The sequence below is a fragment of the Ursus americanus genome, chromosome 18 (genome assembly GCF_024610735.1).
Source record: "Ursus americanus isolate L20-20 chromosome 18, mUrsAme1.1.p, whole genome shotgun sequence".
Classification (NCBI taxonomy): Eukaryota; Metazoa; Chordata; class Mammalia; order Carnivora; family Ursidae; genus Ursus; species Ursus americanus.
The window spans coordinates 6918427-6931025 of NC_142144.1; the positions used below are offsets into that span (position 1 = coordinate 6918427).

Below are 12599 nucleotides of genomic sequence, written 5' to 3' on the forward strand. Positions count from 1 at the left end.
TCCCACGTCCTCGTCCCTGCTCTTTAGCCAGACTGGGTATACGGGGACTCTCCAACTTCTCACAAACCTTCCTCCGCACTCCTTGCCAGCCCTCACCATCCTCTAACGCTGAGCTCGAGGACCCCTCCCTGCACACAGCTGGCTCTCCTGAACAGTGGGTCTTCACTACTCAAATGACATTGACTGTGTGGCTTTATTAGTTACTCCCTCCTTGTGTCTCTTATTCTCTGCCAATGTGATAGTAAGGGACTTTATATTTTGTCCTACTCCCCCAGCATCTATAACAGGTACATGATTTTATAGAATTGAGGCACTATCTCTGGCAGTGTTCATTCAACTTCAGACTAATTCTTGCTGTGGCAGTGGCACCCCCAAAAATATCTCCCACACTCTGAATTCAGGCATCTAACCAAACCACCTACCTTTTTGGCGGTGGACTTCCCTGATACGAGGGCTCGTAGCAACTGCAGGAGTGGGGATAGGAGATGGGGGAACATTCCACAGACACTGTCCAGAATGATGCCAAGCCCAGAGGTTGGCTCCTATGGTGAAAGGAGAAAAGTCACTGACCTTCGCATTATCCATGAATTAACACATCTCTGAACTGCCCAGCAATCATAAGAAAACCTAAAACCAATCCTTTCCTTTAGGCAGACATCACTCCTCCCTAACAATTTAAGAGTTCCATATTTCCACTGAAAATGGCTATCAACAGCAGATTTAGTCAGGACCTGAAAAGAGAACATCACTGCCTCAAGTGACCTTTCTCTGGCCATCCTCCCTATAGGAAGACAACGGCATTCACCTCCTCGTGACACGTTTCCAATAAAGTGAAAAGCACCAAATAACATGCCAGCATTGAGCCGCCACACACGAGCAACAGATCCTCAATCTAAATATTGTTTCATACCAGCTTCTCCCAAGAACAGTGTGAGTCGAGGCTGGAGAGCAACTCAGGAAGAGGCTAAGACATACATGTCTATCAGTCAGGCCACAGTACAAAGGAGAATGGATTTATTCATCAGCTGGACCCTGGGGCTTCAGGCTGCTGTCAAAGCTAAGCCTGAGTACTAGTGAGAAACTGTTCTCTCCAAAGCCAAATTCTTATCTAACCAGTTACAATACTCTGACAACTCAGAGTTACAATCCCCCAGTAGCATGTTCCAGAGTTACAGTGATACTGGTATCTGAGACTGTCAGTGTGAACAGAGACTTGGTGTAGGACAGCGAACACGCTGGTTAATAACACAGGCTACACACTCAAGTCAGCCAGAACTGCTTCCTGATCCTGGCTGTTCGTCTAGCTGTATGATCCTGGGCAAGTCACTTCACATCTCTGAGCGTCCCCTTTCCTCATATGCAAAATGGTGATGTAAATAATTCTATCTACTTCACAGATTTTTGTAAAGATTAAATGTGAAAAGACATAAATGCTTAATATCAGACCTATCACAAAGTAAGTGCTTGAAAAATTCTTTCACTACAAGCATAATTCCCTCTGACACACTTACTGTTCCCCAGAATAGTTCTGGAAGAGAAGGGTCCGCCAGGACTTCACAGGCTGTGTCAATTACATCCTGTTGGGGGAGGGGGAAGAAAATAGCTTATTTTCCCTAGTTGAAGCAGCCTTTTCTTTTTTTACTGTATTCTATTCAAATAAAAACACCAACGATACTTTCACATACTATGTCAGAAAAAACCCTGGGTTCAAAAGGAAGATTATACCCTGTCTAGGGTGTACGTTGTATCTGTTATATGGTGTTAGGCAAGTTAACCTCTCTGAACTTCAAAATCTTTATCTATAAAATGGTGACCATATTATCGCTTCACAGTACCGTTGCAAGGACCAAATGAGATAATGTACGGAGAAGTGGACTGTAAAGTTTAAGACGACATGTAAATGTGAGGTATTACTAGGCTCAGCTAAACTGTTCTCCTAGAGGGCAAGAATAATGCCTTTTTAAGCTTCTTCATCCTCACCCCTAGCACAGTGCTTAGCACACACTGGGAATGATTTTTTTTAAACAACCCAAGTACTAGGACTCCTGCAGTCTGGATATGTTAATACTGACCCTCTAGGTACACGATGAGGTCCAAATGTGACCAGAATTTTGGCAAAGGATGCAAAGCTTACTCTGTGCCCCTAGAGCTTAGGAAATTGAGCTTTCCAGTTAATACCAATTTCTTTTATAATGGTAAGAAATTTTCATTTTTAGGGGCGCCTGGGTGGCGCAGTCATTAAGCGTTTGCCTTCGGCTCAGGGCGTGATCCCGGCGTTATGGGATCAAGCCCCACATCAGGCTCCTCCGTTGGGAGCCTGCTTCTTCCTCTCCCACTCCCCCTGCCTGTGTTCCCTCTCTCGCTGGCTGTCTCTATCTCTGTCAAATAAATAAATTTTAAAAATCTTAAAAAAAAGGGGGGGGGGCGCCTGGGTGGCGCAGTCGTTAAGCGTCTGCCTTCAGCTCAGGGCGTGATCCCGGTGCTCTGGGATCGAGCCCCACATCAGGCTCCTCCACTAAGAGCCTGCTTCTTCCTCTCCCACTTCCCTAATTGTGTTCCCTCTCTCGCTGGCTGTCTCTCTCTGTCAAATAAATAAATAAAATCTTAAAAAAAATAAATAAAAATAAAACCCCTCTTTAAAAAAAAAAAGAAATTTTCATTTTTAGCAACTTCACCAATTTCCTCAATTTCCAAAACAAGTCATTAAAAATGAATACAATGACTTAGTTATAAAGAACTCCTCAAATAGCACTTTCCACTGCAAGGAACCAGGGTTCCTTGGAGAAATAGCATATTCCAGGTCTGAGGCAAGAATCTTGTAAGATAATCCTACAACAGTGTGTTGTACCAGGAAGCAATTGAGCTATCAAAGTACAGAAGCACTGTGTCAGACCCATTCAGGAGCTCATTAGAAAGAATTCTTACTGCCCAGAGGTGGGTGATATGAGCATAAGAACAGTAACTGCAGTGGATCGAAACACAGCAAACACGTTTATACCCAGGAGTTCGCAATGACATGTAAAAATTTAAAAACCTCACTAACCACCTTTGCAGGATGGTAGGGAAAACTAGTAAATATAGGAAAATAAGCATGTATAGTATTCGATACCAGAGTATCGGACAGCTAATAGCCAATGAGAGCAAATTTTTTTGAGGTATTACTGACATATGTTACATTAATTTTAGGTATACGACATAATGATCTGGTATTTGTATATACTGTGAAACAAACTTCTATAGCAACGTTCTAACCAATAAACAAAAGAGGAAAAAGAACAGTGCCATTTTGTAACTCCCAAGGAACTAATGGATCCAGGCGACCATCATCTGGACAATGATGCGGCTTGTGTCCACCACAGTGCAAAGCACGGGTGCAGACTAATGCTTGACAGAGTTACCAACTGATAACGCATGGACCTTACTTATTCAGATCCTGATCAAAACAAACAAACTTGTGACAAATGTACGACATTTATAAGATAATTAGAAATTTAAACCCTGACTTGTTATTTGAAGATACGATTTGTTTAGATGTGCTGATGGTTGTAAAGTTTTACTAGCTCCTATTCTGGCTCATCAAATATTCATAGACGAAACTAAATGATGTCAGGGATTTGCTTCAAAATAATCAAGGAGGGAAAGAGCACTAAGATCTGCTGTCAGGTGATAATCTGGAAGCTGGTGAAAGGACCGTTTAAGAGTTTGCCACATAATTTTGTCTTCTTTGATGTAAGTTTGAAATGTTTCATGTTTTAAAAATATTGCAGAAGAATGTTTATTAGCACCCACAGATGTTTGGGACAGATGCTCTATCCCAAAATGAGATTACAAAGCAGTATATACATTGTGATTCTGCTTTTAGAGAAGAATTATTGTATTTTTAACACACACACACACACACACACACACATATGCAGAAAATGTTTGGAAGGGAATACAACAAAATATTAACAGAGGTTGTCCTGTGTAGTGTGATTACATTTTTTTCTTTTTATTAGCACTTTCTGATTTTTCTGTCATTAATATGTATTGTTTGTATAATATAATAAATGAAAAGAAACAGCAATAAACAAATTAACACCTGAGGTATGTGGGTGTGCGTGATACCAGCTCCAAAGGAATATCTTAGGGATACGACTGCAAAGCCAGGCACTGTAGACAGCCTCACAAAAGCCAGATACTGACCTGCTGATTGCCCAGTGTGTGCAGCTCCAGCGAGGTCAGAACGAAAGAAAGGAGTCCGTAGACACACATGCATGCGGTGCTGGTGGTGCACTGTAAGGACAAACAAGTCAGTGACTAATTCTGAATAACCAAACTCTTCCCCTAGATTCAGCATAATCCTACACATTAATATAGTCTCTGTAAACAAATGGGAAGGGAATCCAAGGCTTTGTAATTTTCCTAATTTAGAACCAAGATCAGGAAGACAAGGGGAGAAATGAGAAAGCAGGAACCATAACTACTGTTAACACTGCCAAGAATAAAATCAAAAGGGAACCATTTTCAAAATGATCAGTTTTCGTGGGGAAGAAAACCACACCCAGTCTAGAGAAAGGATAAAGGGTCTCTACATGCTGATAGGAATGATGCAGCTGCTTGAACAGTCACCAAGATAAATCACCCAGTGCCAGCCGGTGGGGCCTGCAGGCTGAGGTTTCCTGCTCGCATGTCAAAACAAGCTCACTAAACAGTGCCTCTGAAATTAAGCCCCAACACAAGACTCAAGAGAATGGCTAATTCATCCTGCTATGGTTGAATGAGTAAGCTCCCAAAAGAGATTTCTCCAGTCAATGTGGTCAAAGCTATCTTCCAGATTACTCTACTGGCACAGTATGCTCTACTGGCAAAGAGTTAGACACCATTGGTTCAAGCCATACCTACCACTAACTGGCGGTTACTGTTTCGCCAGTAATTTGTGGGCAAATTATATCTCCCGAGTCTCAATCTCCTAATATGTAAAATAGGATTTAAATTCCTAGTGCAAGAAGCATTGTAAGGATGAAATAAGAGAATGTGCAGAAAGTGCTGGTAACAGTGTCTAATCATACTAAATGCTCTACAAAGTTGGAAACAACACTGTCATCATTATCCACGTCACTATTACAATTCTTACTACTACTCTCGTGATGCATTAACGAGCTTCTGCCCTGCTCTCTGGCATTCTCATGCTCAAACACCAACAGCCTGAGCCTCACATCATTTCCCCCGCTGGCCAGTGAGCGGAGCAGTCGGGTCAGGTACTGAAATACGTTCAGCTGGATGGCTGTGCCACCTATCTTTCGGACAACACTGCTTGTCTCTTCTGGATGCAGGGTGTGACGGAGGAGAGCCCAGGCCAAAAGCACTGGGGCGTGATGTGGAATGTCCCCGAAGGTCAACATCAAACGGTCCATATCCTGATGAAAAAAACAAAACACAAAACCTGTGTCACTGAAAAAAAGGGTCAGAGCCCTCCACGGGACCCTTCGTCACATTTAGTATGTCTTCTATTTGCCCACAGTGGCCTCCTGTCCCACTCTGATATTCTACCCTTCCCCAAACCCCACCTAATAAACCCCTCCATTACTCTTCCCTTTCCCCACAATTTTTTTCTTCTAATTGTAAGTAGTCTTAATGTAACATTATAAAATACATGTTCAAATGGAATTTTCTTTAGAAAATTTCCTGACCCTTCTTGAACTTTTTCTGATCTTTCCCCACTTTCTATCTAAGCATCAACCCATCTCAATGTGCTTCCCCTTTGCTGTTCTTGCACAAGGTCCATAAACAAAGACAAGCCCCAAGGTTCTGTCCTTGGGCCTCCTCTGTCCTGGTGCCAACTCTGAGTGACTCTACTCATTCTCACAGACTCAACTATGACCTATGTGCAGAAAAATGAAATCTGAGATTTCTTCCAGATCCAATTAACTTCTTAACAATGTAGGACCTCAAATTCCACCACAAGGAAAATTTTATGCGGCAATCTAGTTGAGTGGTTAAAAACATACTCCTAACTATAAATTGTCTAAAAAGAGAAAGGAAGCCACTCCAAGTTCACCTGACAAATAAGCCCATCCTGGGCAAACTGGTGCAGCTCTCTTCTGTCATCCAAAGCACACTTATGCAAGGATTCAATATCCATGCCTTCCACCAGGATAAGGGCACTGAAGTAGCTGGAAAGAAAAATGGTATCATGGTGTCATATGTGCAACTCTGAACCTTGTTGGAGAATAAGGTGAAACAGAAGACGCTTTAGTATCAAAAAAATTACTAATGTTTTTTTCTGCATTTTTTTTCATACTAAGTCTCTAAACCCTGTGTGTGTTTTATGCTTCCAGCACACCTCAATTCATCCAGCCACATTTAAAGTGCTTGGCAGTGCTTGACAGGGGCTTGTGCCTGTCAAAGCACAGATCCAGTACTCAAAGTTTCTACAGCCACCAATTACATGTGACCCAGATAAACCATTTCACCACTCAAATGTGTATCTTTGTTCACAGAGGAAACAGTTCTCAAAACGTGGATCTATCCATTCGAACCACTGTAACACCATTGTTTTTTGAAACAGAGCTGAATCTCCTCCCCGCAGACACAGACACGAACAGGCAGTTCACCCCAGAGGATATACCAAGAGCAAGTAAGAAAATGCTCAATGTCACAGATAACCAGGGAAAGGCAAATCAGTGCAGCAAAAGGGATCAAACTGAGGGGGATGATAATAACACGGGTTTGCAAGATTGTGGGGAAACTGGTTCTCTCCTCCCACGGTCAGTGAAGCACACATTGGTGCAGCCTTCGCAGAGGACAACTTGGCAATATTTTATACCACAAACGCACATACCATTTAACCCAACGATGCCATTTCCAAATCCTTTACAGTCATACTCGCCCAGATGTACAGACAGGCTTATAAAGAGTGTTCTTTACAGCACTATGTGAAATATTCAAAAGAGCCAACTGCCTACCATTAGTGACGTTGTTAAATAAACATCCATCCCACGTACTAATATGCAGCAGCAAAAAAACCATCCTGAGGTAAAAAGAGTTCCAAGACATCCAGTTATGTGAAAAGTTAAGTCGTTAAAAAGTATACCATTTTCATCAAAAAACAAAAAACACAAACAATGTATTTTTGTATATATGAAAAAAAGATGTGGATCTATCCATTGCCGTAAAATTCAAAGTCCACAGACAACGGGGAAACATTCGCCTTGTCGTTGTCTTAGCGTTTGCACTGGCTTACCATAGACGCTCCCCAAATTTTTTCTTGAATGGATGAACCTCTTAGATGAAGACAGTAAAATACCAGAATGCAATACTTATTTTGAGAAAACATGGCCCTCTAATCCCAGTCTTTACTCCCTGTAAGACTTGGAACGTGGTAATACATCGATCTGTTTCCCTATCAGCAGATGAAAAGTACATCTAGACCGTCCCCTCACCCATTCACAGGATCACCATAGCACCAATGCTCTGAACAGTGTACACGTTTTGTAGCCTCAATTCATTCAGACTTACCCAATCCGGTCCACAAAAGGATCCATGGTCTCATCCACCAGGTGCCTGTTGGTCTGCCTACTACCAAATCCTTGCTCTTTAAACATCTTGGTTAATGCCAACAGGTCACTAGGTGCCATCTCAAAGTAGGCATAATAAAGGAAAATAATTTCTAGCAGCATGGACTGTTCCCGAAGGCACTGAACAAACCAGCGAGACACCTGGCGCTCAGTCTGCACAACCAATGAAGAAAAAATGGGAGAAATAAAGTCAGATTTAAAAACCTATAAGTTATTTTTTATTAGATAATACATGTATAAGAATAGAGTAAAAAAAAGTCTCCCTCTTTGCCATATATTAAGGAATCTGTTAAAAGCTGAAAGCAAAAGGGTTTGGGAGAGATACCAAAAAAAAAGTCTCCCTCCCTACAATTCCCACTGCCCAATTTCCTAACCTATCCCCAGAGGCAACCACTGTTAGAGGTTTTTGTTTCCCCTCCCAGTACTATGGCATATACACTCATTCATTCATTCATTCTAAGCTCTGTCTACCTACCGACCCATTCACGCACCCATCCATCTCTAAATCAAATATTCCATACAAACTATTCTACACTTTACTTTTCTCAATTAACAATGTATCTTACAAATCATTTCCTCTAACAGTACATTAACAATTTCCTTATTTTTCATTACCAGTCCCCTCATTATTTTTAATGCAGCGGAGTACTCCACTGCATGGAAATGCCATATTTTTATTTATATATTTTGCCACAATTTAACCAGCTCCCTTGTATGTACAAATAAGTGTTGGTGCAGATGTGGAGAAAAATGACCCCTTGTGCATTGTCGGTGAGAATCTAAATGGTGCAGCCACTGTGGAAAACAGTATGGAGGTTTCCTCAAACAATTAAAAAACAGGGGCGCCTGGGTGGCTCAGTGGGTTAGGCGTCTGACTCTTGGTTTCAGCTCAGGTCATGACTGCAGGGTCGTGAGATCGAGCCCTGCATCGGGCTCTGTGCTGAGCATGGAGCCTGCATGGGACTCTCTATCTCCCTCTGCCCTCTGCCCCTCTGTGCCTTGCTCATGCTATCTCTAAAAGGTAAAAATTAAAAACAAGAAATGCCATATGATCCAATAATTTAACTACTGGGTATTTATGCAAAGAAAATGAAAACACTAATTCAAAAAGATATATGCAGGGGGCGCCAGAGTGGCTCGGTCAGTTCGGTTATGATCCTGGAGTCCCAGGATCAAATGCTGCCTTGGGCTCCCTGCTCAGCAGAGAGTCTGCTTCTCCCTCTCCCTCTGCCCCTCCCACTGCTGTGTTCTCTCTCCCACTCACTCTTTCAAATAAATAAAGTCTTAAAAAAAAAAAAAAAAGATACACGTACCCTTATGTTTACTAAAGATTATTTACAAGAGCCAAGATATGGAAGCAAGCTAAGTGTCCACTAACAGATGAATAAAGAAGATGTGGTCAACATGCACCCATGCACGTGCAGGTGCAATGGATACCACACCACCACAAAAAGGATGAGATCTTGCCCTTTGCAACATGGATAGACCTAGAAGGTCTTACACTAAATGAAGTAAGTTAGACTGAAAAAAATAATACCGTATGATTTTACTCATATCTGGAACCTAAAAACACAAAACAAATGAAGAAACAAACAAAAAACAGAACCAGGCCTATAAATACAGAGAACAAACTGATGGTTGCCAGAAGGAAAGGGGGCGGAGGACAGGCCAAATGGGTGAAGGGGAGTGGGAGACATCCAGCTGTGGAATGAGTAAGTCATGAGAATAAAGGCACAGAATAGAAAGCATAGTCAACAGCACTACAATAACACTGTGGTGACAGATGGCAGCTGCACTTGCAGGGAGCACAGCACAACATGCAGAAACGGTAAATCACTATGTCGTACACCTGAAATGTGTCCACCACACTCCAAAAAATTAAATTATAAATAAAATGTACAACTGACAGAACAAATATACAAAAAAATTGGCAAAAGTCACAGATCTAGACAATCTCAACCTGACTGGTATGTCTCACCAGCACACCCAACTACCTCCAAATACACATTCTTTTCATGTGTACGTGGTACATTCACCAAGATAGATCATATGATGGGCCATAACCCATGGGATAGTAAATTCTAAAAGATCTAAATGATACAGAATATGTCCTTTGATAATAATGGAGTTCAAACTGAAAATCAGTAAGATATTCAGTGTTTAGAAGTTAAACAGCACACTCGTATTAGTAATACAGGGGTCAAAGAAAATCACAAGGGGAATTAGAAACTATTTTGAACTGAATGACAGTGAAAATGCAACATATCAAAATTTCTAGGATATAGCTAAAAGCAATACTTAAAGCAACATTTATAATTATACAATAGGAATGTTCTAAAATCTGTTATCTAAGTTTCTACCCTAAAAATCAGAAAAAGAGAAAGTTAAATCCAAAATAAATAAATAGAAAGAAATACTGAAGAGCAGAAACCAACATAATATAAAATGAACAAGCAACAGAGGAAACTGAAGACAAAACTACCATTATCAGAAATCAGGAGACATCACAACACATTCTTCAGAGAATAAAAGCATAACAAGAAAATAGTATCCGCTTTATGCAAATAAATTTGACTACTTAGATAAAATCGACATATCCCTTGAAAGACACTAATTCCCAAAACTGACCCAAAAAGAAACAGCAAGTGTGAACAGCTCTCTAATCAATTATAGAAAACTGAATTCTAAATTAAAACCTTGTGAACACCTGGCTGACTCAGAAGAGCATAAAACTCTTGATCTCAGGGTCATGAGTTCAAGCCCCATGTTGGGCTTAAAGATTACTTAAATAAGTAAAATTAATTAATTAATTAATTAATTAATTTAAAACTTGCCCACAAAGAAAACTGTAGGCTGAGATGTTTTCACTGGTAAATTCTGTCACACATTTAAGGAAGAAATAACACTAGCACTACACAAATTCTTTCAGAAAACAGAGGAAGAAGGAAAATTTCCCAACTTATTTTATGAGGCCAATATTACATTAATACCAAAACCAGACAAAGACATCATAAGAAAACTACAGACTAATATCGCTCATGAACACAGACATAAAATTCATTAACAAAATTTTAGCAAGTCAAATCCAACAATATATAAAAAGCAGAATATATCATAACTAAGTGGAGTTTATGCCAGGAATTCAAGATTGATCTGACACCCAAAAACTCAATGTAATTCACAAGAGAGTAAAAGAGAAAAGTCATAAAGTTACTTCAATAAATGCAAAACAAAATGGAGAGGATTTAACACTCATTCCTAATAAAAGCTAAAGCCCTCAGCAAACTTAGAAGGTGACTTCTTCATTTTGATAAAGAACACTACAAAAATACTTTACAACTAATAACACATTCAAAGGTAAAGGACTGAATGCTTTCTACCTAAGATTACGAACAAGGTAAGAATGTTGGCTCTCCTACCACTTCTAGTCACCATTGTACTAGAGGTCTTGATCACTTAATAAGGCAAGAAAAAGAAATAAAAGGCATATAGATTTGAAAAGAAGCTAAGCTGTCCTTATTTACAGACAACATGATCATATCTATTAGAAAAATCCTATTAGAAAAAACCTACTAGAGGGGCACCTGGGTGCCTCAGTCGGATGAACGTCTGACTCTTGATTTCAGCTCAGGTCATGATCTCAGGGTCGTAGGACTGAGCCCTGCATTGGGCTTTGCACTCAGCACAGAGCCCACTTGACACTCTTTCTCCCTCTCACTCTACCCCTACCCCCCGCTGTCTCTCTCTCAAATAAATAAAATCATTACAAATAATAAAATAAAATAAATGATTAAAATTATAAATTTGAATTATGTATTATTTTACCAGAATTTAAAAATCATAGTTAAAAAAAAGAAACTATAGTGACAGAAAGATTAATGGTCGTCTAGAGCCAAGATCACAGATTGACTATAAACTTTCTAGGGGAGACAGAAATGTCCTATAAATTGATTGTGCATCTAATTACATACAACTGTCAAAGCTGTATGCTTAAAATCAGTGAATTTTATTTTATGGATATTATACTGGAATAAAGCTGGGAGTGGGAATGCTACAGATTTGTCATTTACACAAGTCATTTCACACAAGTGTGAATGTATTTGTAGGATAAACTCTTAAACTGGAACTGCCAGGTCAAGTAATATGCACTTTTCAACTTTTAAATATTGTCCTATTTTCCATTAAAAAAATACTGATTCAGGGGCGCCTGGGTGGCACAGTCGTTAAGCGCCTGCCTTCGGCTCAGGGCGTGATCCCGGCGTTCTGGGATCGAGCCCCACATCAGTCTCCTCCGCTGGGAGCCTGCTTTTCTTCCTCTCCCACTCCCCCTGCTTGTGTTCCCTCTCTCGCTGGCTGTCTCTCTCTGTCAAATAAATAAATAAAATCTTAAAAAAAAAATACTGATTCATACAGCAAAATATGAGTACCCATTAACCCATCCCTTGGACAAGAGTGTTGTCATGTGAATATGTTCACTGCTATTGACTGTTCTTCTACTGGGTCTTAGTGATATATAGGAGTTCTAGTTTAAGAACCCTTTATGATATGTTTGTATTACTTTGTTTACTGCGCTATTTTTTTTCCTTGCAAAAGTATTTGATTTGTTGTTTCTGGGTTTAAAATTATTTTTCTTTCATGGCTTTTGAGCCAAGACTTTAAAAAGTCTTCTCCACTCCAAACAAAACAAAACAAAACAAAACAAAACAAAATAAAACGACTTCCCATGTTTTCTTCTAATACTTTAATAGTTAAATTTTTGTTTTCTAAGTAAACCCTAGACCCAACATGGGGCTTGAACTCAAGACCCGGAGATCAAGGGCTGCATGCTCTACTGACTGAACTAGCCAGGTGCCCCTATAGTTAAATTATTTTTTTTTTTAAGATTTTATTTATTTATTTGACAGAGAGAGAGCGAGCCAGCAAGAGAGGGAACACAAGCTGGGGGAATGGGAGAGGAAGAAGCAGGCTCCCAGCAGAGCAGGGAGCCCAATGCAGGGCCCGATCCCAGAACCCTGGGCCGAAGGCAGACGCTTAACAACT

General features: G+C 40.3%; 1 protein-coding gene across 1 annotated transcript in view; it reads right to left on the reverse strand.

Moving 5' to 3' along the window:
- Positions 1–12599, reverse strand: part of NUP188 (nucleoporin 188) — a 47135-nt gene that overhangs the window by 19424 nt on the left and 15112 nt on the right. The window contains exons 9-14 of the mRNA XM_045770967.1: positions 7501–7712; positions 6041–6155; positions 5199–5399; positions 4186–4275; positions 1512–1577; positions 423–542 (exon numbers count right to left, since the gene is read on the reverse strand). Coding sequence (XP_045626923.1) covers positions 423–542; positions 1512–1577; positions 4186–4275; positions 5199–5399; positions 6041–6155; positions 7501–7712 — 804 coding nt within the window. The remainder of the gene's footprint in view (positions 1–422; positions 543–1511; positions 1578–4185; positions 4276–5198; positions 5400–6040; positions 6156–7500; positions 7713–12599) is intronic.